The 27715-nt window shown below is 45.3% G+C and overlaps 1 protein-coding gene across 2 annotated transcripts in view; it reads left to right on the forward strand.

Annotated features, from left to right (window-relative positions):
* The window catches only part of LOC142880273 (voltage-dependent calcium channel subunit alpha-2/delta-3-like), a 125005-nt gene that overhangs the window by 41882 nt on the left and 55408 nt on the right, over positions 1–27715 (forward strand). For both annotated transcript variants that reach the window (XM_076014059.1, XM_076014060.1), the window contains exons 5-12: positions 1555–1717; positions 6372–6503; positions 8657–8868; positions 10072–10146; positions 16335–16424; positions 16847–16960; positions 23181–23259; positions 24968–25101. In XM_076014059.1, coding sequence (XP_075870174.1) covers positions 1555–1717; positions 6372–6503; positions 8657–8868; positions 10072–10146; positions 16335–16424; positions 16847–16960; positions 23181–23259; positions 24968–25101 — 999 coding nt within the window. The remainder of the gene's footprint in view (positions 1–1554; positions 1718–6371; positions 6504–8656; positions 8869–10071; positions 10147–16334; positions 16425–16846; positions 16961–23180; positions 23260–24967; positions 25102–27715) is intronic.

A 27715-nucleotide genomic window follows, 5' to 3' on the forward strand; every position in this document is an offset into this window, starting at 1 on the left:
GTTCCAGTCAGATACTTTGGCAACGGGCGGTTTTTAAACCGGTCGTTCAAATTCATTCATCGTTCGTCATCTCGTCATTTTATTTGGAGTCCGTTGGTGGGTTTTCCCCCCCGCTTTACCGCCTGTGCATGGCAGGCAGCAGAGTGCTCTATATTTATCGAGTTGTATGATTTATTAATAGTCTCCTCAGTATGCGCAGGACTAAAAATAAAGAGTAAGCAGAGCGCTGCATGCAGCAGAGGAGCCTGGGCAAAGATTTTGTCAAGCCTGCATCTTTGCACTTTAACACGGTGCACATCTGGCGAGGTCATCAGCAAACCTTCCACTGAAAGTTTCTTGATTGCGCCGCACGCAGCCGCTGAACATGCAGGATTAGGTGAAAGGGCACCCGTGATGCTTTTCCACTCTTCTGAGCTCGAACTACTGTGACAATGTTGAATCCTGGAGTCACACGATGCAAAGTCGTTAAATAATGAGGTTCATGTGTTTGGACGGGAGCCCTGCGAGTTGCTGTGCCACGCTTCGGAACGCTCTGTTCACTGGGAACGCATTGACGTGAATGCTTTCCGGATTTCATGGCCAAGCTCCGGCACACTCTGCCCCGGAAGTGATGTAGCTGTGCGCTGCTCCAAGGAAATGTTTTTTTTTTTTTCGGTGTGAGGGAAATTAAGAAAAAGGAAATGGAGAGCGACTACTGAAGCAGCGAGGACCAGAACCGTCGGAGTGGAACCAACAGAGAAAATGTTGGAGGTTTGTTCAGCCGAGTGCGGATGCCATGGAGCGTCGGCCCGCTTGGCAACGGGAGGGAGACGGGCTGGACTCGGCCCCCTGGTGGACGACGAGAGAATAGTCAGTATTTGAAAACATGCGTGAGGACTGTGAGTGTACTGAGACCTCCAGCAACGTTAGTTTGAAGACCACTTGCAACGGACAACCGCTGAATGCTGAGTGCTCTGCTTGTGTGTTGTGTTCGCTGGCAGCAAAACTGAAGAGACTGAGTTTGTGTGATAGGTGACCTTTAAGAGAGAACAAACTGTTAGCATTACCTGCATTCAAAGATCAGCCAGATGGGAACGGCTGCAGTTCACACAGAAAAAACATTTCATTTACAGTCATTAAGAAACATTCTATGGTACACGTCGCTGTAAAATACATACATGTTGAAAATGGCACAGTGCGACATGTTGGGACTGTGATGCACGTTGGAAGCAGACCTTCAGCCACACTGGCTTTCCAGAACTGGGTAGTGACACCAACAGAGCAGCTGAGTCAGTTTTCCACTTAGAGCAAGTGATGATTCAGGGCATCAGATGACCTTAACGCACAATATACAGTCTGACTCAGCTCTCATGTGGCTTGGCTGATTCTATTTAGCGATATCACAACTCAGCTTGTTGAACGCACTGAGCCAGGCATATCGGAAAAAAAAACATAAAATGCAAAAGTATATCTTGCCGTTGTGCCGTATTAAACTGACTCTCTCTCTCTCTCTCTCTCTCTCTCTCTCTCTCTCTCTCTCTCTCTCTCTCTCTCTCTCTCTCTGTCTGTCTCCAGTACGAATACTTCAACGCCGTGTTGATCAACGAGGTGGATGAGCTGGGCAACAGCGTAGAGCTGGGAGGGGACTTCATCCTGCAACCCAACGATCACTTCAGCAACCTTTCCGTCAACCTCAGCCTCAGCGTGGTCCAGGTGCCCACCAACATGTACAACAAAGGTGCGTTCGCTGTCTCAAAGTACAGTAGATACAATTCAGTTCCATTTCATTTCGGAAGTCCAAGTGCGGAGTTTCCCAGTACCGTTGAATGTTTGGACTGATAGATCGTTGCGGAGAAGCCATGATGATGCTCATTGTGCAGGTCTTGGCTGTAACCATTAGTAATGTGAGTCACTGTTGGCTTTTCTATGCTCCCCAACCAGCCCAGCCCATTCTTCACCTCTGACTCTTAATATCAGCGTTAGCAATTGGTCATTTAGCTGTTTGTGCTGACAAGCAATTGAACATTTAACCCAATGAAGCAGTCAGAGAGTGTATATACTGGTACATGTTTTAATTGCAATGAAAACAAACCAGACAACTTACTAATTCTTTTCCAAATGATAATGAAGCCTATAAGTTAATGGTTAAGTGTCTAATATTTGGAGACTTGGAGAAGGAACAGCGACATCAAGTGGTTACATTCTAGATTGCAGCACTTTTTCACTCATTTTTATTATACTGTGAGTTTACATTTGTATTATTGTATTTATGCTCAGTATATTCAGGTTTAACAATATAAAAATCACACATTAGGCCAAATTTTACACACTGGACCTTCAACTCCCCGTCATACGCGACACCCTCCACTGGTTATTAACACTGGATATTAACAATCTACCCCCCTGCTTGTGACCCCAATGCTAGTTAAATAGTCACTGTTTCTGGTCATTTACTGTTCACTCAATCCAAACCATTGAAGTCATGGCCTGGCACAGTGCAGCGCGACACTCGGCGGACCCAGTGGGTGTCACGTCGGCTTAGCCCAGCTAGCAGCTTCGCAGGCGTCGCGGGAGAGCGCAAATGGGAAATAAAGTAGGTTAAGTCAGACTGATGGATGGTCTGAGCAACAGATTAATTACCGCTATAGGTGGAAAAAAGAGAGGGGGAAAGCAAATGAGTGGCAGAAGTAGAGCGGTGATTCAAAAGAAGTTGAATAAGAGTGAGCGCAGAGTGAGAATGGCGGCTTGGGGGAAGGGTCACGTTGGCAGGGAAAGGAAGAGTCGTCTGGATTTGCAGGCAATTGTGAAGGGCTTCTGCAGAGGGAGAGCTGTGAGGGGTTTAGTTGAGCAGGCCTTTTTGGCTGGCCGTCACACTGTGGCTGGAGCGTAGCTGCAGGAGGCTCAGCTCAGAGTGAATTTAGGGAAGGGACGAACAAAAGACGTCTCAACATTTCAAAACCTCTCTCGGGCAGTTTTTTGTGAGTTTGGAAAGAAAATCACTGAAGCTCGATAAAGCAACCGAGCAACCGAGCGCCCAATAGACCAACCAGACTTCAGGTTAATGAATCGCAATTAAAAAAAGGTTTGCAGGTCTTGAAAAGTGAGAAGTGACAGGTTGCTCTGTAAAGGCAAGTGGCCGAGATATTAGTTTGGATGCTGTAGTGGAGGCTGTTTTATCTGAGCTGAATGCCTTCAAAAGAAATCAGAAGACACTGGAGGCTTTTCTGCCTGGTGATCTGAGTCTCACTTTGCTCTGTTTGCCACTGCGCTGCTTAGTACCTCCCCTCAGGCTGGTGGCGGCTAATGTCGCGCTTGAATATGATTGCCAGATAGTTCACCGAATAACCTTCCAAACTTTTACCTTTCAGATCATTTGGAATGATTTTTTTGATGGCTCGCATCAGTCTGAGAAGGATTAAAGTAGTAAAGTAGAAGTAAAAATATTTTGTTTTCCTGACACACCTGAAGGATTTCAAGGCGGTCGCCGCATGTCTTGGACACTCATTACCAGAGAAGATTAGGGTTAGGGTTAGACTTTGTAAGGTTGGACCCTGGGCAGTGGCGGGTCACTGCACGAATGATGGACGAGGCTCCATCCCACTCATGCCGCCTCAGTTCTTTTATCTGAAGGCAGCTTTACTTTTCTTTTTTTTTCACGGCACGTAACTGGAGTCACGGTCAGCTCAACCGTGAAGTCTCTTCGTGAAGCCTGGAGGGCCAGCTGTAGCTCGGCGCTGGTGGATCAGAGGTGAAGTCCACGACGTCCGGAGATCCATCAGTGCGACCCGTCTTGTAAAAACTCCCACTGCCCGTCCTCAAACACCGTCCCCTCACGTCTCCGCCAACGGCTCTCCTGCCAGGGACAAGTACGACGACGGCGTGAAGAACATTCACAGCGTCGTCAACACGCGCTAACGCTGCCTCGCCGCTCACCTTAATTCACTCCCGACAAGAGGAAACCCCCCCCCCCCTTGATTCTTCACCCTGCCCTCCCGAATCCTGTCTGGTGTAGCGTCATTGGGCACACCACGTCACCAGTATGCAGTTAAATCATGTCTCTGTGAATGGGTTCGGTCTAGCCAGAGCAAGCAGGGGTGTAAAGTTATGGGCACAGCTCCCCCCCCCCAATAATGTTCTGTAAATCACCCCAGTCGTTCCCTCAAAGGATACACGTTACAGCATAAGATCTCTGTGTATGAAACTGTGGTGCTGGAACTGTATCTGTGGGGTTGTTCACACCAGGCCACAAGACCAGTGCCTGACTTCTTCTGTAATAAACCCACTCCTATATATATAACATATAATAAAGTCGGTGTCAATAAGGATTCCTTCATTATCAACTACACATCACAGCTGCTGCCTCACAATCCACCACGCTGGTTAAAGGCTCTTGCCACTAGTTCACATTAGTTCTGATAAAGTGGAAATGATTTCAGCAGTGGGTCGGCCCTGAGTTGGTGCCGGCGCCAAGAACCCACTTTTTTTTTTTAATCCTCCCACGACCCCCATGCCGGCGTGCCAATATATTAGAGCGAGGTGGGGGCCGCCTGTGATAAGATTAAATTAAGGAGGGAATTAGTTGAAGAGAATTTCAACGGCAGGCAGCGATGTACGGGTATGAGGAGAGAGGAAGGAGCGGGAGGTGGCTTGTCCCCGCCCTCATTATGTGCAGTTCACATTGTAACAGACGCTCAAATGGCAGAAGTGGCGGCATTGTTGTGTAAATGGAGCCTGGATGCTGTCCAGCCTCGTCTGCTGCTCGCAGCTTCACCGAGGGGGATGACTGCGGCCGTGGCGGCGGTGGCGGCGCTAGCTCCCAGCAGGCTAATTCAATCACGGCTTATTGGCATCGCTGTTCACAGCTGAATAATGTTGCTGGCATTGGAGGCGATGGGGGGAAATCCGTAATCTTCTCCTCTGTCTCTCCATCCGTTTGGTCCGACTGGCTCCCAGCGATTTTTCAACCTGAAAAATTTCCCTCCTCCCTTCCTTTTTTTTCTCTCACTCTCTCTGCCTTTAAAAGTCCTGATAGCTTTTTTTTTTTTCCATCTGTCCTAGTCACTCGCAAGGTTCTCAGTGTCCTGGTCGACATTTTTTCGATGAAGTCGTGTATGGAAGACAATCAGTGCCATCTGGTTTTGAATCTGAATTTCTAATAATGAAATTTTCCAGCGTCAAAACCAGACTTTGAATTTTAAGAACCATCCAATTTGTAGCACTGAATTCTGCAAGTACATTCAGTGTAAAAAAAAAAAAGATGTCTCTAATTCAAAATCCATACACGTAAAAAAAAATCAACATTTTAAAAAAATTCATCTTAAAAACAATCATCGTCTTAAAAGAAGTCATCTGCAACATCCATGTAACCAAGGAAGAAGCCATCGAGCCACGGCTCCAGTTGTTCGACGTCCAGCCAATCAAGTTACGATCCATTGGTCAGGTGACACCAGTAAGGATGCACCGCTACTATCCTTCGCTTCCTGTATCCCAGGATGCTTTGTGTTCTGCTGCTAAGCATCCTGGGATCCTGGGAAGATCGTAACTTGATTGGCTGGACGTCGAACAACTGGAGCCGTGGCCCGATGGCTTCTTCCTTGGTTACCCGGATGTTGCAGCTGAATTCTCGAAGAGGTGCTGATTCTCATCCCAGTTGCTTCACACTCGGCTGCAAGCCGCCCAGTGCCTGCTTCAGGGGTCCCACAAGCCAACATGGCTCTATAGGACTCCCTCTTCAGCTGGACGGCATCCCTTACTTCCGGTGTCCACCACCGGGTTCTGGGTTTACCGCCACATGCAGTCTGTTAAGGGCCGTTCGGTCCCTGTGTGATCGGAGCAGGAGTCTGGCTCGCATCGCCGACAGTAAGTCCGACCTGTTCCCAGTGCGTGTTGGACTCCGGCAGGGCCGCCCTTTGTCACCGGTTCTGTTCATTATTTTCATGGACAGAATTTCTAGGCACAGCCAGCGGTTTAAGCGGGTCTGGATCGGGAACCACATGATTGCGTCTCTGTCTCTTGGCAGATGATGTGGTCATGTTGGCTTCATCGAGCCAGGACCTCCAATGTGCGCTGTGTGCGGCGCTTAAGCCTTGAAATTTAAAAGATCGCAGAAAATACTCTCAGACATTTAACATTTTCACACAGAGAGAAATCTTTTCTCAATTTCGATCCTTTACATCTTAAATTGCCTTCTCTTCTTTTCCCCTGTGATGAATTCCCAGCATCACGTGACCTTTGTTCCACCGTTCTTGTGTGATGAATGGCAAGTGATCGGTGGAGGTGCAGTGTGTAACATCGTCTGAGAGCCGCTGCTTTACACCCTCCTGCACTGAGAAACTCAAATAATCTTCCAATTCAAAAAATAAAATCTTTCTTTTTTTCTTCACCTCTCTCAGACTCCGCGATCGTCAATGGTGTTTACTGGTCCGAAGCTTTGAACAAAGTGTTTGTGGATAACTTTGAGAGAGATCCATCGCTCATATGGCAGTACTTCGGCAGTGCCAAAGGCTTTTTCAGACAGTATCCAGGTAAGTCTGTGTTTACATCTGCTTCTCATGCTTCCACTGTTTCAAGTTGCTGCTCCTGCTGTGTGTGTGTGTGTGTGTGTGTGTGTGTGTGTGTGTGTGTGAGTGCGCATGATGTAGGCTGCTGTTTGCCTGAAGCGGAATGAGCAGCAAAGTATTTGTGGCTCCTCAGTGATTGACAGCTAGCTGCTGGAGGCTAAGGGGTGGGGGGGTTGACTAGATGAAGAGGGGTGGGGGGGGTTAAAAAGAGAGACCGACTGAGTCTGTTTGGATTAGAGATTAGAGGATGAGTGAAGAAGATGAGGGGAAATTAACATTTCCAGCTGAAAGCGAATGAGAGTAATGACTGGTTAAAGAAAAGAAACCCTTTGATGTAACAATAATCAATATATAGTCAAAGTGACACCTCAGATGATATGATCAGACTTGTCTTCCCTTCTATTATCGTTTCACCTCTTGAGTTTTATGGAGGACTAAAAGTGCCAAAATTAAATCAATAAAAAATGTGTCATTAATTCATTAAAATGATAATGATAATTAATTTTATGGAAAATACACACACACACACACACACGTGTATATACATATACATACATATATACCGGCTGCAAAACCAGGAAGATTTTTTCATTGCGTGTCGCTTTTTCTTTGGCCACAGGGAACAGAAATGTCTGCAGCTCTTCGCTCACCCATGGTACAGTTTCATAAGCATTTCAGTTTTTAATAAATGAAAATGTGAAAATCCACATGCGGGGGAATTTTCTTTTTGGCCTTTTGTGAAATCCTCCCTTCAGCCGTCGTCAAAACTCTCACCCAACCGGTGCCCTGCACGTTGCTACGTCACCGTTACGGCCTCTGCTCAGCAGAACCTTGAGAACCTCCACGAAGCAGCGACCAAAATCTGAAGCAGTGGAAATACGTGATAACCGAGCTGTACCATACCAAGCTGGCACCTAGCGACCCTGCGGGAAAATGCCCGAAATGTCCAAAACTTCCCCGGAGCGACTGAGAGAAGCAGCACATTTAACAGAGGAGGCTCTGAGCGAAAGTCCTCCGGCTCCGCTGGCCCAGTCCCAGCAGATACCCCGACTTCAGACCAAAGCAGTGGATTAGACTGCATTCCAGTGAGCCCTGCTCACCGACTGTGATGGGCAACTTTGACAGATAAAACAAATTCATTAAGCACTGCAACACAGGACCATGAAATAATTAGTGAAATAATTATATATATATATATATATTACATAAAATTAATTGGTATTTTAATGAACGAATGAATGAATGAATGACATATTTAATAACACATTTTTCTATTTAATTCAAATTTTAATGAATGAATGACACATTTAAATAATTATTTAATGATGTATTTATTTATTTAATTTTGGCACTTTTAGTCCTCCATAGAGTTTGTCTTCAGTGGGCCTTTTTTTCTCTCTCCTACTCTCACTCTCACACTCACTCTCACTCTCACTCTCACACTCAGGCAGCACTGATCATAAAGGCCCTCTCCTCCTCCTCCTCCTCCTTTTTTGTCAGCCTTTCTGGCATAAAGTCATGACTGTGCACAAAGTGCACGCCATCACACTTCATTTTTGATTTTGTTCCATTTCGTGGATCATTCAGATTCATTTGGACATCTTTCCTTACTTAAAAAAAAAAAGAAAAGAAAAAAGATTCTTCAAAGCTTCAAATTTCGGACTGGAAAACCTCCAGTAAGAAATAAAACCTCAAATCCGGTAGACACGTGAAACCATTTCCTCCATATCCAGCCGCGTGTGCGTGGCTGTCAGTGTGATGTCAGTCTTTTTATGAGTGGGCAGCAGTGGGTTTTAAAATTTGCTTGAATGTCATTTGAAAATGAAGAAAAGCAAAGTTGCGATGAGATGTGTCTCTGAAACCCCTCGGTATTTCGCTCTGTATTGAAATGACTCTTAAAACACTGGAAAAAAAACAATGAAATGGAGCTATTTTATGACTTTGTTACTTACTACTGCTATAATTTCTCCAAGTTCGGTCGGCCAAATTTAAAAAGCCTAACGGGTCGCCTGAGTACCCCAGGCCGCAGTTTGTCCACGCCTGCACTGGACTCAGGTGCTGAGGACGTTGAAGAACAGAAGACAAACGCTTGACGCTTGCCTCCCGTCTCTCCAAAGGCATCAAGTGGAAGCCGGACGAGCACGGCGTCATCGCCTTCGACTGCCGGAACCGGAAGTGGTACATCCAGGCGGCCACCTCCCCGAAGGACGTGGTCATCCTGGTGGACATCAGCGGCAGCATGAAGGGCCTACGGCTCACCATTGCCCGGCAGACCGTCTCCTCCATCCTGGACACGCTGGGAAACGACGACTTCTTCAACATCATTGCGGTGAGTCCGTGAGGGGGGGGGCTAAATCACTTAACCTTTCTATCTTCTAAATACCTCAACACACACACACACACACACACACACACACACACACAGGGGCCCCGCATCCTACTTTTTCCTCAGATCAGAGAGAACGCCGGAACGAATCAGCTTTCTCTTCCTGTCACGGTCGCAGCCAATTAGCAGCCAGAATGAATGAAGATTTGAATTACAAAAGAGACAGCTGTGATTGGCTCCTGCCTCGGGCGCCCAAAGCATTGTTATCGCATCTTAGTTTGATGAGGGGGAGCGTGCTGGTGTGTGTACGGGTGTCGCCGCGCCTTCGCCTTCACGGCAACACACACACACGTGCGCACACACACACACACACACACTTGTGTGTGTGTCTGATGCTATTTCACATCAGAATGTCGGCGGTTTGCGAACCTCTGTTCTCAGTTCCCTTCCCCTCTAGAACAAAGTCCCTCTTATCGCTTGCTACCCTCATCATGTTATTTTGAAAATTGTCCATTTTTGGAAAATGAAAGAAGCGGAGAGGATTTGCACAATCAAGCAGAAACATATTGTTTTCTCGCGCAAGACTCTTTGGACGGCTGTCTCGCTATGACTCATTCATCTTTATCTAACATCTAACTTTGATATATATATATATATATATATCTATGGAAAAAACGGTTTTGCGTTCTTCTGTATTGTGGACATCTATTGCCATATGGTGTTCGGGCTGAGGTGCTCCGGGTGCCATGGAAAAGAATGGCCATACAACTATATGCCGGTTTGGTATCCAGTCTTATAATTCATGCATGATCCATCCACGCAAAGGCTTGCTCTCAGTGCTGGGGCATTGGTGAATGCTATAGCCATTGCTAATAATCATCATTTTTATGTAACCTCCTAAAAATCTGCACCTAAAACTCAAACTATTAATGACTTCAACAACAGTTTTTTTTTTAATCAAAAAATGGCAGACTGTGTGTGTGTGTGTGTGTGTGTGTGTGTGTGTGTGTGTGTGCGTGCGTGCGTGCGTGCGTGTATGCCTGAATATTATGGATTGCTGGGGCTCCAACTTTGCCTTAATGGGGTTTCAGTGTTTATCAGGATGTGTTTCTTGCGCTCACATTTTTGAAGATTCCATATATGCGGAGCACATTTTATTGCTAATTTAAATGAGTGATATTAATTAGTCCTTTTGTGTGCTTACAGTACAACGAGGAGATACATTATGTGGAGCCGTGCCTGAATGGAACTCTGATCCAAGCAGACGTGACTAACAAAGACGTAAGACTCTCTCTTCTTGTCCCACATTGCTTTCTTTTGTCTGCGTCAGGAAGGAGGCGACGGCCAAATTTTATAATGAAAATCTTTTTGTTCAGTCTTGTATAATAAAAGTCTCAAACTATTAAGAAAAAAATGACTACAGTTAATGTGTTTTGACAATATTATGTACCGCTGGCCTGGCAGTGAAACCCAACAAGTGAGCATTTCCTTTACTTCTTGTGTTTGCTCCACGTTGGAGTGAAGTGTGTCCTTATACACACGGTTCTGGAAATTGTCCTTTGAGATGTTACCTCACCAGTTTGAGTCCCCAACAACAAAGCTTCAGTTTTAGCAGGGATGCCATAACAAAAGATCTGAATGTCTGAATAAGGCGGGCGGTTCAGTTGGGTGACTTGTCAGGGCTTATTTGATATTTACAGCGTTGCACTCACTTCTGCTCGAGTCTTTTCTATGGCCGAATAATAACTGCAAGGCAACAGTTCCTTCTGTTCATTTCTTCAGAGAAATGGTTATATATTGGACGTCATGATCATCTTGCTGCTGTTCTGATGACTGGAAGCTCTGTTCGCAGTGGAGCTGGTGGCCTGGCTGCAGGGTGGGAGGTTCACATCAGCAGGTGCCTGCTCAAAATCCCTCCAAATTATTTAAAAGTCCATTAGGGAACATGAATATTAGTGGGATCAAATCGAATTCAAATCCAGCAACCTGTGTTACCTCCAGTGAAAGCTGCTTACTGTTCATGCCCCGCGCACAAACACCCTAGACTTATTTACTCAGTGTGTGTCTGTTACTGATAAAGTTAATTCGTGTTCATTTGTATGCATTCACTTAGGTGTACGAATTACCATGGGACAAAGTGGGAGTCAACAAACAAGGATAATCAGCCGTTCCGGGCAACCAGTCAGCAATGTCTTTGACTCAAGCAGAAATTGAAGCAACATTCTGAGCCTCCCTCACAGTCTCCTTGGGTTGAGTTGAACCAGTAGCACCAGTTTTAGTGCAACTCCACTTGACTCGCTTCCCTTGACGTTACACGTCGTACTAGTTTGGAACCCCAGTCGAGTTATAGTCGTGTTACAGAAAGTGTAGTACCTGCTTCCAGATACTATCGCCTAATGGAAAGAAGCACGAGGAGGTGCTGCTTGGAAAAGTCTCATGACAATGACTGAAAATTGTGTTTTGTTTTTAAGCCAAATTATGCAACGTAGCCTCCTAGTGCTTCAGTCCAGCCATCAGAGGCCTTTCTTTCTGTGAAATCCCACAACCAGTGGACTAGGAGCACTCAATGAGATATCTTTAGGTCTTTAAAGTCTTCACTTCCCGAATGTTGCAGTGCAACCTTTCTCTTGCTCCATGTTTCGCTTATTTCTTGGGTGGGACTGCGCCCACTGTCCTGCTGAGATAATAAACGCTCTGTCATAAAAATGAAGCTTAGAGCTGTGATAATTTTTGAGCATGAAAGAACCATTGAAGAATTTTGACGCCCACTTGGCATTTCAGAGCCTTTTGACAAAGTACAAATGACTGGCCGCACTCAGAGTTACAGACTGAGTGTCTCCTGCTGTGCTGGATAAGCAAGTCTCTTTTTTCCTCACACAATTCTCGGCATCTGCGCTTCAAACCTCAATTTCACCCCCCTAACATACCTGGATCCTCGCACAATCTTGCACGCACGTCAGAACCCTGAAAGAATTTTACACACTTGCTCAATAGTGCCCCCTACGTAGACCAAAAAAACTAGAATGGCCATATGCCCTCTAGGAAGGTTGTAGACACATGGGACAAAGACCCACGTATTCCTTGAATTCATACCTAGTTTTCATAAACGCTAACCTATAACCCCAAAAAACCGGAAGTGAGAAATTTTCACTTGTTTGAAAAAATCTCAAAACAGAACAATCAGGAACCGTAGGTGCGACAGACTTGAAATCGGAGTATGATGTAGACCACACCTTCATGACCTACAATCATCAAAAACTTTGTGATCGAGGCTTTAGTTTTCATTTTACGCCCCTTCAAAGTAAATGTCTTTTTCACAAAAAAATGTTAACCCCATTTTTTGCATGCAGGTCGGACCTGCCCCAAATTTGGATTTCTTGAAAAAGAAATTCACATCACTCAATAGCGCCCCCTAGACAAAATGGGGACTGTCTACCCCACTTTCACTCCCTTAACATGCTTTGATTCGCACCAAACTGTGATCACTTGTCCAGGCTGCGAAAACCTTCCTGTGCTGACAAAATTTGGGCAAGAGCTCCTCCAGAGCGCCACCTACAGGCCGAGATGTAAAGAAATACTAAAATGGCCGTAGCGCCTCCTAGGAATGTCGCATCGACATGCAACAAAAACCCACGCATTGGTCTCATCAAGCTCTATGTCGCGTACACTCTAACTTTTTTTTGTACGACATACAAGAAGTGAGATATTTCAAGTTGTTTAATATCGCCCAAAAATGTACTGTCTGTTTTTGAACTGAATATGAATATATCACAGGCAATTGCACCTTGTTTTTTCTGATGTCTCCAATTTTACAATTTTATGCGCTGAAAAAAGTATAAGACAATAAACAATGTTTACCAGCCTCTAAATCATTGTGTTAATTCTTCATATTTATGGATATAGTTAGAACGTTGGCTCGGCTTTGAGCATGAAAGATCCACAATGCAGAACACTGACTGCATAACGTTATTTATTTATTTATTTATTTTCATTGGGTACCTACAGGCAGAACACGATCAAAGAGGCGATGTAGGACATACTATTGGCTATTCAAACATGACAGTCACAAATGCTGGCTTGTAATTGGACAACGCCCCATAACAACAGACATATAACTGCAGCTCCGCCTTCAGTACTCACTCCCTTTTCCAAATGCCGTGAGGTAAGGCATTCACAATTCTCCTTCCTGCAACTAAGGAAATATGTATGTAAGGTTCATTTCTATAGGCATGTGAATCTTTGTGCACATGTTGACTCGGGCTTTCCTACCGTCAAAATGCTGCTTTGATCATGTTCTGCCTGTAGACATGGTATTCATGTGTCACAATGTGGACATTGTGTTCCCCAACTTTAAGTCTTTACTGTCCAGCCCATTTCATGTAGACGCAGAAATGACCGAGTTCGTAGCGTTTGTTTCTAAGGTTGCCAAGGCGGAGCTCATTCAAACACCCATGTGTTTGTCTCATCAAGGTCTAAAATTTACATTTGACAGCCTCATCCAAAAAAGACTTCTTCCAGAGTCGGCAGATGCTGGGGGGGCGGCGGTGTCGCCAGAGGTCGGGGGGCCATCGGGGGTCGGCGTGCTAATCACTGTCTCAGTTCGTCCTTTACACTTTTAAACACGCAACACTGCCAATACGCAATTGCTCAGTATTCATATTATTGAAATCTTCTTTTACTGAGACTTATATACTGGTTTATACATCTTTTCTGAAAGTGCTGCCAGTTTGTCAGCTGCAAGTCCATGAGGTGGGCTCAGTCCCGCCAACCCTGCTTGCAGCTTTAATTAAATGTTGAAGTGCTTAAAAATGACTTGGCATTTTTTTTCTTTCCTCTGCACTTTCTGGCGCACAACACTACAACATTGGATTCGATGGCATAGGCACAAAAAAAATATGCAATGAAGCAAACATTTGTAAACATCAAGTAAGAAGATTATCGTCCTTGGGGCTGACAGATATTTCATGAATTAAGCCCCTGCTCCACTGGCCAAAAAACGCCGTGAAGTCCCGCTACTAATCAGCTAAACTAACAAACCAACCAACCAACAACCCGGAAGGGTCCGATCGGCACCGCACCGATCGGCTAGCGGTGGAATTGGGACACCCGCGACAACACCACCTTTTTTACCTGCCGGACGGGATGAGGTTGAGCGTGACGTGCGCTGAATCATAATATGGTGCCAGTCTCGGCGTATTTCAAGCGCTGATGCAAAGGTTTTCCATCACGTTCCATCAGCGCTGGATCGTTGTTCACTGCCCTCTGGCTGTTTGGCTCGCGGCTCGCACACAAAATGGACCAGATGCCGATCGCTGCACGGGAAGCGGCCGCGGGGGGGGGGTTCTTTGTCTGGCGTAAACGACATCATCGTTCTGCGGCTTTTCGCAGCCCAGAGTGCCCAACAACTGAGAACATTAAGCCACCGCCAGGCTCCTGAATTCTGACGCACTTCATCCACGCGATCTCAGCGCGATGACGTCAGCAGACACGCAGCGGCGGTGAAAGCGGGGAGATTGACTTTTTTTTTTTTTAGAAAAAAAAATGTAATAATGTGATAAAAATGACCATTCTTTTCTGTTACATACACAGTGTTCAACTGTTATCTGACGCTGATTAACCTTTTCATCCACACAAAGCGTTGTGTGTTTTGCCGCACATATGCCCGGCGGCATGTTTGTTGGATGCTACGCCTCCCAAGGGAGCGAGCTCTGAAACATCCTGTCGCCGCTCTTCTCTCCCACTGAGACGAGTTTTCCTCTCATCAGTCGGGAGCGAAAGGCTGGGGGAAGACGGAAGTGGGATGAGTGACAGGAAACCAGCAGGCAAGAGATGAGGCTCCAGAAAAATGATGCTGTTGACAAATGTGTAGGACTGAGATGTTCCCAGTCGTTATAAATATGCATGTTGTTGCATATCTGCAACCATTTGAGTGATATGTAAAACAGAAATTGTCAAAGGAAGGATAGCCTTTAAAAATGTTCTTTTAACATGCTGGATCAGAATAATTCAATGACAAGGAAATTACATCAACAGGGCTTAAATGAGCCAAAGTGCTTCCAAACTCACATACTCACACACACTGTGAATATACTTCAGAGCAGTACACTTAATTGGGCAGTGCAATTTTTTAAACAGTAAAAAGTAAACACGTCTTCAAAGATGCCTGCAGTGGCTCCCTTTGGGGTTGGAACAAAACAAACAAACACCAACAACAACCTATTAACATGGAAAGATTGCATGAAGCTGCCTCCAAAAAATATCCGCATGTACACGGGAACGCTGGAAAGTACTTACGCCGGGCCTCATGTGGTGCTGTGCTTTTACTCCCTGAAGGCGGAGGAGGAAGAAGAAGACCTGGAGCCCGGTATATTTACAGAAGTAGCAGCTCGCTAGCATAGCACGGTGAAGAGAAATTGCGCTCTAGTAACCCTGCTGCGACTTAGATCGTCAGATATTGTAGCGTTGGTGCAAACGTCAATCACCCGACTTTTAACTTCCATTGGAATACTTTGATTTTATTGCTGTCAAATAGTATCTGCATTGGCTTTCTCCCCAAACTCACGCCAAGAAAGAGACAGTTGCAAAAATCACCACAGCCTCAGGTTTCCATCACCCTCCTAAGGAGGCAGTATGATGCCCCCCGGCTCCAGGTGAATGTTATTTGATGGCAGATGGGGCACGATGGCTGTTTTGATAGTTAACGTTGCCGACTCCTGGTTTATATATAGCATAAAGGATTCCATTTGAAATGTCAAAAAGGGTTTTGTGGCTTCCCACAGGTCCAAATGGCTCTTTGAGTGGTAAAGGTTGCCGACCCCTGAGCAAAGAGTACATCAGTTAGCTAGCTAGCACACATCACATATTACAGTTAGTTAGCTAGCACTCTAATTTCGACTTCTCTCCTGCTTTTAATAGTTCTCCTTTGTGTTTGTGCGTGTTTGTTTCTGTCAGGCTGCTGCAAATAAGGAGGCGTGCAAATGAGATCTGCCACGTTGCTAATGGCATTACAGTGATTGTTATTTGCAACAGACATATAATTAACCGATAATAGCCATCTGTAAATAGAAACACCTCACATAAGCATTGCCTGGACAACTGAAGAACACGGTTCAGTGCTTTTCAGGGCATTTATTTTTTTCTCGTCCGCAAACCTGATTGGATTTCAGACAGGAAACAATGGCCAATCTGATTTATCGCTCATGCGCTGGTCAAATATCACGTGTTTTTTTGCAAACGGAGAAGGAAGTTTGTTGCCTTTTGGGAAGTCACGTCACGCCAGCTGCCAGTCAGTGCGGTCAGTTGTTCGATGAATCCGTCAGTAACGCCAGAGTTAACGTAGAGGTTTAACCAATTGAAATTTTGACCGAGACACAATTGAGATACAATATTTCTCTGTTACGAGTCAACAACATCAATATTTTCATTCACGTTCCTCTGTTTCCCTCATCCTCAAACTCTCTTTCCACCAGCACTTCCGGGAGCACCTGGACAAGCTGTTTGCTCAGGGTATTGGCATGCTGGACATGGCTCTGACAGAGGCCTTCAACCTTCTCAGTGATGTAAGTCGAGCTCGCACACACGCACAAATCAAGTGCATGTGCTGTCACCTGCAATTAGTAGACACTTCAGCAAGGCCCTGCAACAACATTGTAACGTTGCTATTTGGTGACTCAGCGTGTTCCTCCAATCACATTTAAACTGTAAATAGACTGTTTCCTCAAAATTCAACTCTCACCTGTTTTCTACTCACTTTTTATGAGATACCTGCTAGATCTAATACAGAGGTTGTCTTGTGTTGCACTCTACGATGGAGAATGGTGGAAATTGGACTGCACACTTGAGAGACGCCGTATAGAGACGGAGTGAACGATTCCCTTCACCTCTTGACTCATCCTCTCTCTCTCTCTCTCTCTCTCTCTCTCTCTCTCTCTCTCTCTCTCTCTCTCTCTCTCTCTCTCTCTCTCTCTCTCTCTCCTCCCAGTTCAACGAGACTGGGAGGGGCAGTGAGTGCAGCCAGGCCATCATGCTGGTGACAGACGGGGCGGTGGACACCTACGATGCCATCTTTGCCAAGTACAATTGGCCAGAGAGGAAGGTAGGAGCAGCACCGGCAGTGTTTAGCGTGTTTTATCCCATAAAAACCTTTTAATGTATTTCTTAAGAAGAGAAATCAAGCTTGGAAATTTGCGGTAGACTTCAGCAGGTTCACTTAATTTTTCTATGAGGCTATAAGGGACATATAGGTTATATTCCAAAGTGTTGAGGATAAGTTTAAAAACAAACCAAACAAACCCGATGTGTGTTCACTCTCCCAAACAGAAACACAGACAGATTGGTTGTTATTTTTCCTCACTTTGAGGATGTGGTATCAGTTCGGCCCAATGTTCCTTTCTCATGATGCCAGAGAGAAAGATCAAGAAACCATCTTTAGAGTGACTGGGAGAGCTTATTATTATTATTATTATTATCATTATTATTATTATTATTATTATTATTATTATTATTATTATCATCAGATAATCACACTGTCAAGCAGAAGGTCCGCTCACCAGCCTTTAAAACCTCGTTCAGTGCCCCCCTCCCCCACCGCCCGATCCCCCCTGCCCACCCTAACTGTCTGTCTGTCTCTCGGGGTCCTGCGAGGTCGTTTGGCTGCTCTCTTTCCTGGCAGGCTGTGAAATGAAATGGGAGAAGAGAGGAAATGGGAGGGAAGGAAAAAAAAGAGGGGTTATTCTTGGGCAATTTTCCGCCCACGGGGGATCTTCACCCTTTAAAGGTTTTTTGGGGTAGCGGTGCAGCAATGTCGGTAGGGGGTCTCTGTCTCACAGCACAAGCACAATGTCAGAGCAACACAGGCGTCACGATGTTGTCGACAGATGAGTGTTTCCCCGTCGCCTTGGGTAAACGCTTCATACACATTAAAAATCAATTTTAAGCTCAGATATGTGTCGCCCTAATGTCTCTGTCCATTAAATAGAAACTCAATATTCACAGTAAACCCATGCATTCATTTTCTTAATGAAAAAAAGAAAAAACATTGGATTGTTATATTGTGTCCTCAGGACCGCTGTCACTCATCTCACCATTTGATTTACATGAGACGATCATGAGCCGGGTTCATGTGATCGCATGGTCTTGTTGAACCGTTGATCACGATCTAAGCTCGGCTCCTCTTGCCGACGTTACGGGCAATCGTGGGAAGATCAGTTTGGCCCGATGTTTCTTTCTCATGATGCCAGAAAGAAAGATCAAGAACTCATCTAACACACGCATGATTCCTACGTCCTTCGCACAGACAGAGCTGCCCGATTCCAGCCTTGCTGAAGATCATCACAGATCCTCCACCAAGTTCCACGCTGCCCGTACTCCAGTCCTGTGTGGTCCAAACCTCAGCCTGGCTCTTCTGTGCTTCTCATTGATGAAGGGCTTCTTTATAGCTTTACCAGACTCGAGCCCTGCCTCCAGGAGCCTGTTTCCAACCGTTCTGGCCGTGCACTTCACCCCCGCTGCCATTTGCCATTCTTTTTGTCAGTCACTTGATGTCATCCTACTGTTGCTGAGGGACATTCCAATGAGTTGACGGTCATCCTGGTCAGTGGAGAGTCGTTTTTTTGCCTTCTGCCAGCCTGTAGCTTTGTTGTCCCCAATGTCTGCTGCTTGATCTTGTTCTGATGAACGGCCGCTCACTGTATCCCTCTGCCGGTAAAACCAGAATTGAACCCTTCTTTTCCTCCCTCAAAACTTTTCTTTTCAACTCTTTTGGCATGGTCAGTAGTTATTCTTTTGACTCCAATGACTTTTGAGGTACTACTAGCACTGTTTTTACCATCCAGCTGGTCCCATTGCAAGGGGGTGGTGATGACCATAGCAGGTGGTTTTTATTCTTTTCCTTGCTAAACAAGATTTTGTGCAGGTGATCACCTAATCAATACTTCATTAAGTAGAATGAGGTGTGCCTGTGTTGGAATTCAACAGACACTACAATGGAATGGCTGTCAAACATGTAGAGATGCTGATTTCAGAGAAATTAGCAGTGGTGTCTTAATTTTTTCCAGAGCTGTATATATATATATATATATATATATATATATATATATATATATATATATATATATATACATATATATATATATATATATATATGTATATATATATACACGGTTACAAAGCAAGAAACTCTAAAAACCTTATTTTTAAAGAAATGTATTCTTTTTTTTTGAAGTTCCCGCCTCAAAGACAAGCACATGAGCAACAATTACATTCACGTTTGGCTCTGATTTTCATCTTACGAAGCAGTGGTAACACGATCACGGTCCCGTGTCCCGTCAGCAGGTGGTAATAAATAAATGAACAAATATATAATTACATTACTTACAAGTACATATTAAAATCTTCACTAGAGAATTCAGACGCCGCTACAATGATGATGTATCCACTATATTGTCAGTAGGGGGCGTTTGGGGGACACTAGCCCTACTTTATCTAACCATGCAATGCACACTGAAGCTTCATCCATCCTTGAGTTTGGCTTTTGGCTATATGAGTGCAGTCCAGTTAGCATTTTTTGGAAGCAGTAACTGCAGTGCTTTAAGGTTGCTTCTCTTCTATTTTTTATCTTTCAAATTGTACTGCCACCAATTGGGGGAAAACTACAGCCACACATTGCTGTCACACGGGTGACCTGCTTCGAGTGGACCTACCGTACATCTTTCTCGCTGCAAAATGTCTGCTGATGCTTTGGCGTGGTGCCGCCTGTCTCCCTGCCACACTTGAGCTCCACAGGCTGAGCAGCAGTGAGCCGAGGGGCGACCAGACGGCGAGATGGTTCCATTTAGAGGAAGTCCCCGCTGATAATAGAAGTCTTCACTCTTTGTCACCCCCCCCCCGTCCCCCCGCCCCCCTCCCCATCTCTCGGCAGCCGCTAATGGTTTCCCCCCGGCAGCCTCGAAGAGCAGTCCCGCTGGGAACGAATCGGCACGTTTTTTTCAGGGGGGGAAATGGAATACAAATAAGTTGCAGAATATGTGATGGCATTAAGCGCTGCATTAATGTAAATTCATAAAGGGAAAGTTGTGATTTTTTTTTGTTCCAGCACCCCCTAAAGAGAATTACTGAATAAACTTCAAATACACTTCTTAATGGCTTTTCACTCATGGGGAGCCTGAGATTATCGTTCAAATTGATGTTTCAGTTTTCAGATAACTTTCTTCTTCCGCCTTACAATCTGTTTTTGCAGTGTTGACTGTAACTTACTGTCCTCGAAATAAATGATAAACAGCTTAAACAGACAAGAATCAGATATATAAGTGTGTACACCCATTGAACATTGAACAGTTGGCATGTTTTACCAATCTAAACATTCTGGATCAGTCCAAATAACTAGTTTTGAATATTGAAGCTTTTTTTTAAGCCTGGAGAACTGCAGTTCACTTTGATCTCCTCGTGTTGATGGGCCATGCAGAGTAGAACTCAGCGAACCCAGAGTCATTGAAACTGGAGTCACCCTGCTGCTCAGTAATCCAACCAATATGATGCACCTCCTCGTCACACTGATTGTTGTTTTTTTTTAAACTATTGCTTCTTTCTCACCTTTTTTTCGACACTGAGCTGAAGTTTGCACACTTTCAACGCAAAAAAAAAAAAAGGAAAATGAGGACAAACGCTGCGACACTGGTCCGATGATGTAATCCTCCACCTGGGTTTCCAATCCTGTCTGTGGGCTCTGTGTGTTGGTGCCAAATGTCTGCAGCCCACAGGAGAGCACCTGAGCGCTCGGCAGCCCGTCTGTCTGCGTCTGGCAGGCCGACCCATCCTTCAGGGGACAGCCGGTGGGCCGGGCCCATCAGAGTGCCATTAGTGGTGGACACAGTGTTTAGGGGTGATACATCACAGTGTTTTTAGCCAAATGAAGTTTATTTTTTCCTTTTGTGCATGATGACATTGAACACAACAGGCTCACAAGAGAGACACTGGGCGAAAATGATCTTGGTCCGTCTCACACACACACTCACACACTGAACACACACACACACACACACACACACACACACACACACACACACATTTAGACTGTGTTACCACTGTTTTGCACCAGTGGCCAGAGGAGATTTGCGGTGTCCGTCGTGACATCTGTGCAAACTGGCAGTTCTGGTTGTGGTCTGGCACTGGGCCATTTTTACATTGGCAGCGGGAAACAGCCAGCTGTGTGTGAGACGCTACTTCCTGTCTGGCTTTTAATGTGACCTTGAAAACAACCAAGAAAAACACAATACTTGATTAAAAATATGTTGCAGGAATTGCCTGTGTGTGCTTGTTCCCATTCCCTGCTTTTCTGTTGTATTTTCCCCCAATCCGGTCCTTCCTTAAAGTCACAGCCATTGTGTAGTGCATTGCAAGGCTCCCGGTGGCAGAGCTTTGCCATCATTGTTCTCCAGTCCCGGCAGTGAAGAAGGGAGACAGCTGGACAATCAACGTCTTGCACTAGATCTTCTTACAGAGACACGGCTGAAAATGAGAATGGAGGGTGGGGACGTCTGTCGTGTGACCCGAGGAGACGCAGCCTGTCTCCCTTAGGACTCTGAGTTTGTCACTGGGGCTCCCTGGTCACCATGTGCTGATTCATTTAATGTCACCCTGGAAAAATAATTTGGGAAACGTCAGATTTTCTTTGCGTGTAAAATGATCTGTAATGCCTTAAAAGGTTTCTTTTTCAAGGTTTTTCAAGAACTGGAAGTGTGCATGTCTTTGGACAGAAGACATCCTGCAACTCACATAGAGAGCCACTAATGGAAGATACCATACTCACTGGTAGACTGAGCACGCCTTTTTAATTTGTCGCTTCAGGACACTGTTGGAAATGGTGAAATCCCCAACAAGTATCTATCTATCCATCTATCTATATATCTATATCTATCTCTCTATCTTGGAATCATGGAAAGGAATTGATCTCACGACCTTTCTGACGTGATGCAGCAGTGCTCACTGTGTCCTGTCCCTTTTGTGTGGTTTTGATTTATTTCTTTAAACATCTGAAGTTTCTGAATGGGAAAGCAGACAATTATTGTTCTGATATCTGCGCAGGCCATTGACAGACTACAGAAACATTGTAAGTACACATGACCCAGGTGGCTCCTTCAGAAACACACCGTTCTGAAAGAGCGACGCGTCTTCTTCTCCGACCGTTGTCAGCAGCTGGTGCTGCTCCACACGTGCGTCCGTGTCTACCTGGACATCGGTGCCGTCACTTCCTCGCTTTCATCTGGCCGTGCGAGAATTGTGCAGCCAGGTCGGCCGAGGTTTGCATGCTGCCACCGTTGGGTTTTTATTTAGCTCGAGTCCTCGAACCTCATCCATAGTTAAAGGCCCCCTCCAGGTTAGACCGGCCAGTGGAGAAAACAACAACATTGCAAACGGACAAACAACAAAGCCCGCGGGAGCTTACTGTGGCACAACAACACATCTCTGGCCTGCATCTTCTGTCCTCTTGTGTCGCTGTCGTCCAACGACTGAAGTTTCATTCTGGGCCCAGAAACCACGAGGGTCTAAATCAGGAAGTGTGAGGCTGCACTTTACATTGAGAACCCATCGATGGTGACAAGAGAGAGAGAGAAGGTGGAAAAAAATCTGTTATTCAGACATTGGCTGAAATCTGCAACAAATCGTTTAAAAAAAAAAAAAAAGCACTCAGTGCAGTCAAAAGTCAATCAATATAATTGAATTAACCAAAACAACACAACGCTAATTTAACGAAAATTGTCACATTGTTGTTGCTTTTGAGAACAAGCTGTCGAGAGCTGGTCGCAGCAAAAGCAGAGGAAGGGGCAACGTGCACGTGCAGGCGCTGATGCACGTGCACGCACGCAGGATGGCAGCAGGCAGTCTGGGAATATTTCCTGGATTTAAGCACATAAATCCCATGTTTGCTTGTTCAACTCAACTAAATATTTGCCGTATTTGCGTCGCTGTCAAACTCTATAAAGTTCCTAACTGAATGGGATTCATTGTGTCTTCTTTTAATGTGCAGGATTGTTAGTATTTCTCTTTTAGAACAGACACACAAATATTTTAGATGTCAAAATAAAAGCTGCAAAGACTACGTCTAAATAATCTGTGTCTGTTATAGAAGGAAAAGTACAAACAGTTGTCGATATTTGCGTGTTTGTGTTTACTGACTGCAACTCCACATCAGATGAATTCTCCCTCAGTCCAATTATCAAGTCCACAACACCAAACTACCAAACTACCAGTGCAGATAAACAGTGAGCTCTCTGCTCTTATCTTTTGACTGACACAACTGATCTGTCCTCCCTCCGCAGGTCCGCATTTTCCCTTACCTGATTGGCCGAGAGTCCGCCTTTGCAGATAACCTGAAGTGGATGGCGTGCGCTAACAAAGGTGCGAGTCAACACGAGCATTTTTCACATTCACAATTTTTTATTTATTTATTTTTATTTTTTTGCCCGTCCTTTTCATTGTAGCTTGTGAGGTTTTTCGACTCACTGTTGCCTCTCTATGGTCTCCAGCCAGTCTGCCCATTATGACCTCTGACCCCTGACATCAGCAGGGCAGTGTTCTTCCGACAACTGCTGCACACTGCATTTTTTTCTCTTTGCGGGACAGTTTGAACCGTAGAGACGGTTGCGATGCGTTGAATTTCCCAGTAGGTCAAGCAGCAGCACCAACAACCACGTTCACCATCTTCAAAGTCTCTTCCCTCTTCACTTTGTGGCTCAGTGGTTCAGTTTCCCCACTTGTACCAGATATGCAAAGACCTCCAAATTACATTTCTCACTGTCCCATGGTGAAAATGAAAACATGAGTGAAAAACACTACAGTGCGCAAGGGAGAATTTGTTCGTCCCTCACCGTTGTGACGAACCATACCGTTAGTTCCTCCCTTTGTCAGCGTCCGCTATTGCTGCGCCGCCGTGTCCCTGAATGGAAAACACAAAGCAACAGAAATAGTAGCAGCAAGGAAAATGTTCCTCAGGAAGATGTCGGAGCAGTTTGCACTGAAGGAATTTCAGGGGCCGAAGCTGAGAGCAAGAAAACAAAGTGTCCAGCACACTCACCACGTCGACACAAATTAGCTATTTTTTTCAGACGAGACAACTTGAAATGTTTTTCTACTGTCCACCACCGATGGTTGGGGTTTGTTCCCAGTCTTCTCTTTCTCTCTCTCTCTCTCTCTCTCTCTCTGGTCATTTCTGCTGAGATACTGTCTCCTCCTCTTCCCTCTGTGTCCCCTCATGCTGGGAAGACACTAAATTCCCTCCTGCACATGGCCATTAGCATCATAATGGCCACATTGCCATGATGGGAAATGGCATCCCATTACAGAGATAGCTCTTCTTCTTCTTCTTCTTCTTCTTCAATTTACATATCACTTACTCCATTAGTGTAAAACCCACGCTGGCTTTGCTCTTACTTGTGCATCGTAAGAGCAAAGCCCTCTGCCGTCTGCTGTCAGTACACGGCTAGTGCTAGCCGGCTGTTGCAAAAACAAAAGACTGCACTACAACACACACAACTAACCCACAACTATTGACCTAAGTAGCTGGATTTTTTTTTTTTTTTGCAGTCAAATGTCCAACGACTACGAACAAAGTGCAAATTTAGAGGTCTGATCTCGAGGAAATGCAATACTTGCTGAAGCAGCTTTACCTAGCTGTCTACCGTAATACATAACAATGGGAGCAGCAGAACAAAGTAGATAAAATAACATGAAGAAAATGGACTATGGAGGGGGGGGGGGGTTAACCAGCCTCCATCACAGGTTCCTCTTTCTCTTTTTCTTGACATGGGGAAGCCGGGCTGTTCCTTTCATCATATTGGAAACTTTTTTCCTCATCCGCTATTTTTCATTCTGCTGCTGGATCTGCATCAGGTGTAGGTGCACAAACAGTGATTGGCTTGTGTGGGCGTGATCCCTTTACAATGGCTCACTGAGGCTGCAAACAGTCAAATGATGTTGTTGTCGTGCAAGGGATTATTTTTCATGGTGATGGTGCAACATGTCTGCAACCAGGGAAAAGTCTCCACGCTTGAGTGAGTGTCAAGGGTGACCCCTTTGTTTTTCCTTCTCTGCTGCCTCCCACTGACAGGGTACTTCACTCAGATTTCCACATTGGCGGATGTGCAAGAGCACGTGATGGAGTATCTCCATGTGCTGAGTCGGCCCAAGGTGATCGACCAGGAGCATGACACAGTGTGGACGGAGGCCTACATTGACAGCACGGTGAGTGGACCCTCGGTTAGCACGCCGCCGGTCAGGCTTTGTGCACTTCTGAACATGTTTTTAAAGAGATCACTTAAATCAATAGAACTCCACCTTCAGACAGGGCGAGTGAAGACGGCAAGCCTCCTGTGCAGCTCTGAGCGGAGAGCAGACTGATGATTGAGCCTGGAATGTCTCTCTCTCCTCCTTAGGCAGGACAAATATGTACCGTAGTAATGTTAATGAGTTACAAATTGAAATGGCAGAAGCGTGTTGACAAGAGTTTGACGCTGCCAGATAATCCGGCGCATCGAAATCTTCCTGAGAGACGCTGAAACCCGAGTCCAAGTTGGAGCCCCGGCAGTCCATAATATCCAGACACACACACACACACACACACACACACACACACAAACACACACACACACACTTCAGTGTCCGAGCTTGATGCATGTGGCAGTTTACACAAATTTCATACGTTTGTATCACTGACTGAAATTCTGCGATTCTCCAATCGAATATCAAAGAATGTTTCTCAAATTTGCCGTTGATGAGGAGGCGTGAACTAAAGACTAAAGACGCAAACTCGTATTTCGAAGTGTGGCTCTGCTCCAGTAAGGCGCATCAAGATAAAGCAAAATGCAATATTCATACCAAGGATGTGGAGGAAAGGGACGACGCACCGCAAACTTGATTTGTGAGGGAAAGCTGCTTTGAATCACTGACATGGTGGGAAAATGAAGGTTTTGTGCTGCGATCACAATGTATTTTTGTCGTTCAAATACGTTTCAAAACACCTGGGGCCTCATGCACAAAAGGTACGTTTCGACATTCACATTCGGATGTACAAGAAGTGACTTGAATGTGGAACGTCTCAGACGGGCGTACGTGCATTTCTGCACGTGTTGCAAATAGGCTTTGGCGAACAACACATTCATTTATTTCAATCAGTACAAAATCATGGAGGCACAGAGGTGTAGAAAATAAAGCAAACAACAGCAGCATGGGCACTGTGGAGGACAAGGTAATCAGAGCAGTTCACCACCAAAGAATTATAGGAGACCATTGTGACTTCCTGAGCCGTGTCAGGTTCTCCAAGGCGGTTCTTTTAGAACTCTGCTCCGAGCCGCAGCCCTTCAGAGCACCGTGCAACAAGGAGCCACGGTGCCAACAGCTGCGGACCATGCTGGGGTTCCTGCAACAGGGACTGGGAAATACGGTTAGCTTCGGTAGCTCTCACCCGAATGAAGGGTTGGTTGGTTAGTAAAGTTAAGATACGCTGTGGTTGTCCCATAAAAGACAGAGGCGAGGGAGGTTAACTTTGATGATCTTTGGGTGAATTCCAATTCCTCCCTCAACCCTCAATCTCAACCCTCGATCTCAACCCTCAATCTCAACCCTCAATCTCAACCCTCGATCTCAACCCTCAATCTCAACCCTCAATCTCAACCCTCAATCTCAACCCTCAATCTCAACCCTCAATCTCAAACATGCGCGCTCCCGCGAGGTGCGAGTGCTGTCCCGATTCTGAGAAGGTCCAGTTGAGGGAGGAGTTTCAGGGCTGTATCGCCCTCAGTATTGAGATTCTCCGGCACCACCCTTGGCAGTCAGGGCTACCCAGAAGACATTGCGTATTTTCGCCAAGACGTCTTCGAAAAAAGATGGCGATGTAAAAGCGAGCTACAAATGGAAGTATTTTCTTAGTTAATAAAGATATAAATATTACCAAACCATTTTATTGTCTTAGTTTAAGACTTTTTTATGGATTATTGACATCGTTAATATTTTTATTTTTACTTTATGATGTTTGTCAACCGGACCGGCGGTCCCGGCTTCTTGTTACTTGTGTACCTCGTTGTGTAGCGACGGAGGACTTCTTCCTTTTCGTCGTCTTCTTCTTCTTCTCCTTTGTCGTCGTCGTCGTCGTCGTCGTCTTCTTGACCGACTGGACGTAGCTTTGGCGTAAGGCCACCCCCCACAGTCTGAAGACGTAACTGCACTTAAGGGGTGTCCCATTTCTAAGCCCTTACACTGATTTCTGAGGGCCAAAGATTGAGGGTTAAGGGCGAGGGTTGAGATTGAGGAGTTAAGGGAGGAATTGGGATTGGCCCTTAATATCGGATTGGCTTCGTCACATCCACAGTGATTCCACACACACTCACCCACTACAGCTTCCAGATGCTTTAACTTGTGGTTCTGAAATGCAATAATAAACCATTAAATTCTAGATAGTCACCCATGACGTACAAATGAAATGCGATTCAACTATATCCACCTCAGTCAGACTAATATTAATGATATCAAACAGGAAGGAGAGGGATATCAGTTCCATAACAAAACATGAACTGTGCATATACATGTTTAATTATTACAACTCAACTCAAGCTTCAGCATACAACAATTAACAGCCCATTTGCACGTAATGTAAACAATGACAATGGCATTAGCACACATACACGTCGCAATAGAGCTAACATCCATTGAAGCTAGCATGAACTTCGTCATAACTGTCAACAACGAATCACACCCATGGCGCGACACAGGACCACAGACAGCTGATAACGTAAAAAAAAAACTCTACTGACTCACAGTTTTCATTCACGCACAACACAAGTGGAAGCTCGTTCCTCGAACC

The sequence above is a fragment of the Nelusetta ayraudi genome, unplaced genomic scaffold, assembly GCF_046127955.1.
Source record: "Nelusetta ayraudi isolate G7.1 ecotype Tasmania unplaced genomic scaffold, CSIRO-AGI_Nayr_v1 ptg000164l, whole genome shotgun sequence".
In the NCBI taxonomy this organism is placed as follows: Eukaryota; Metazoa; Chordata; class Actinopteri; order Tetraodontiformes; family Monacanthidae; genus Nelusetta; species Nelusetta ayraudi.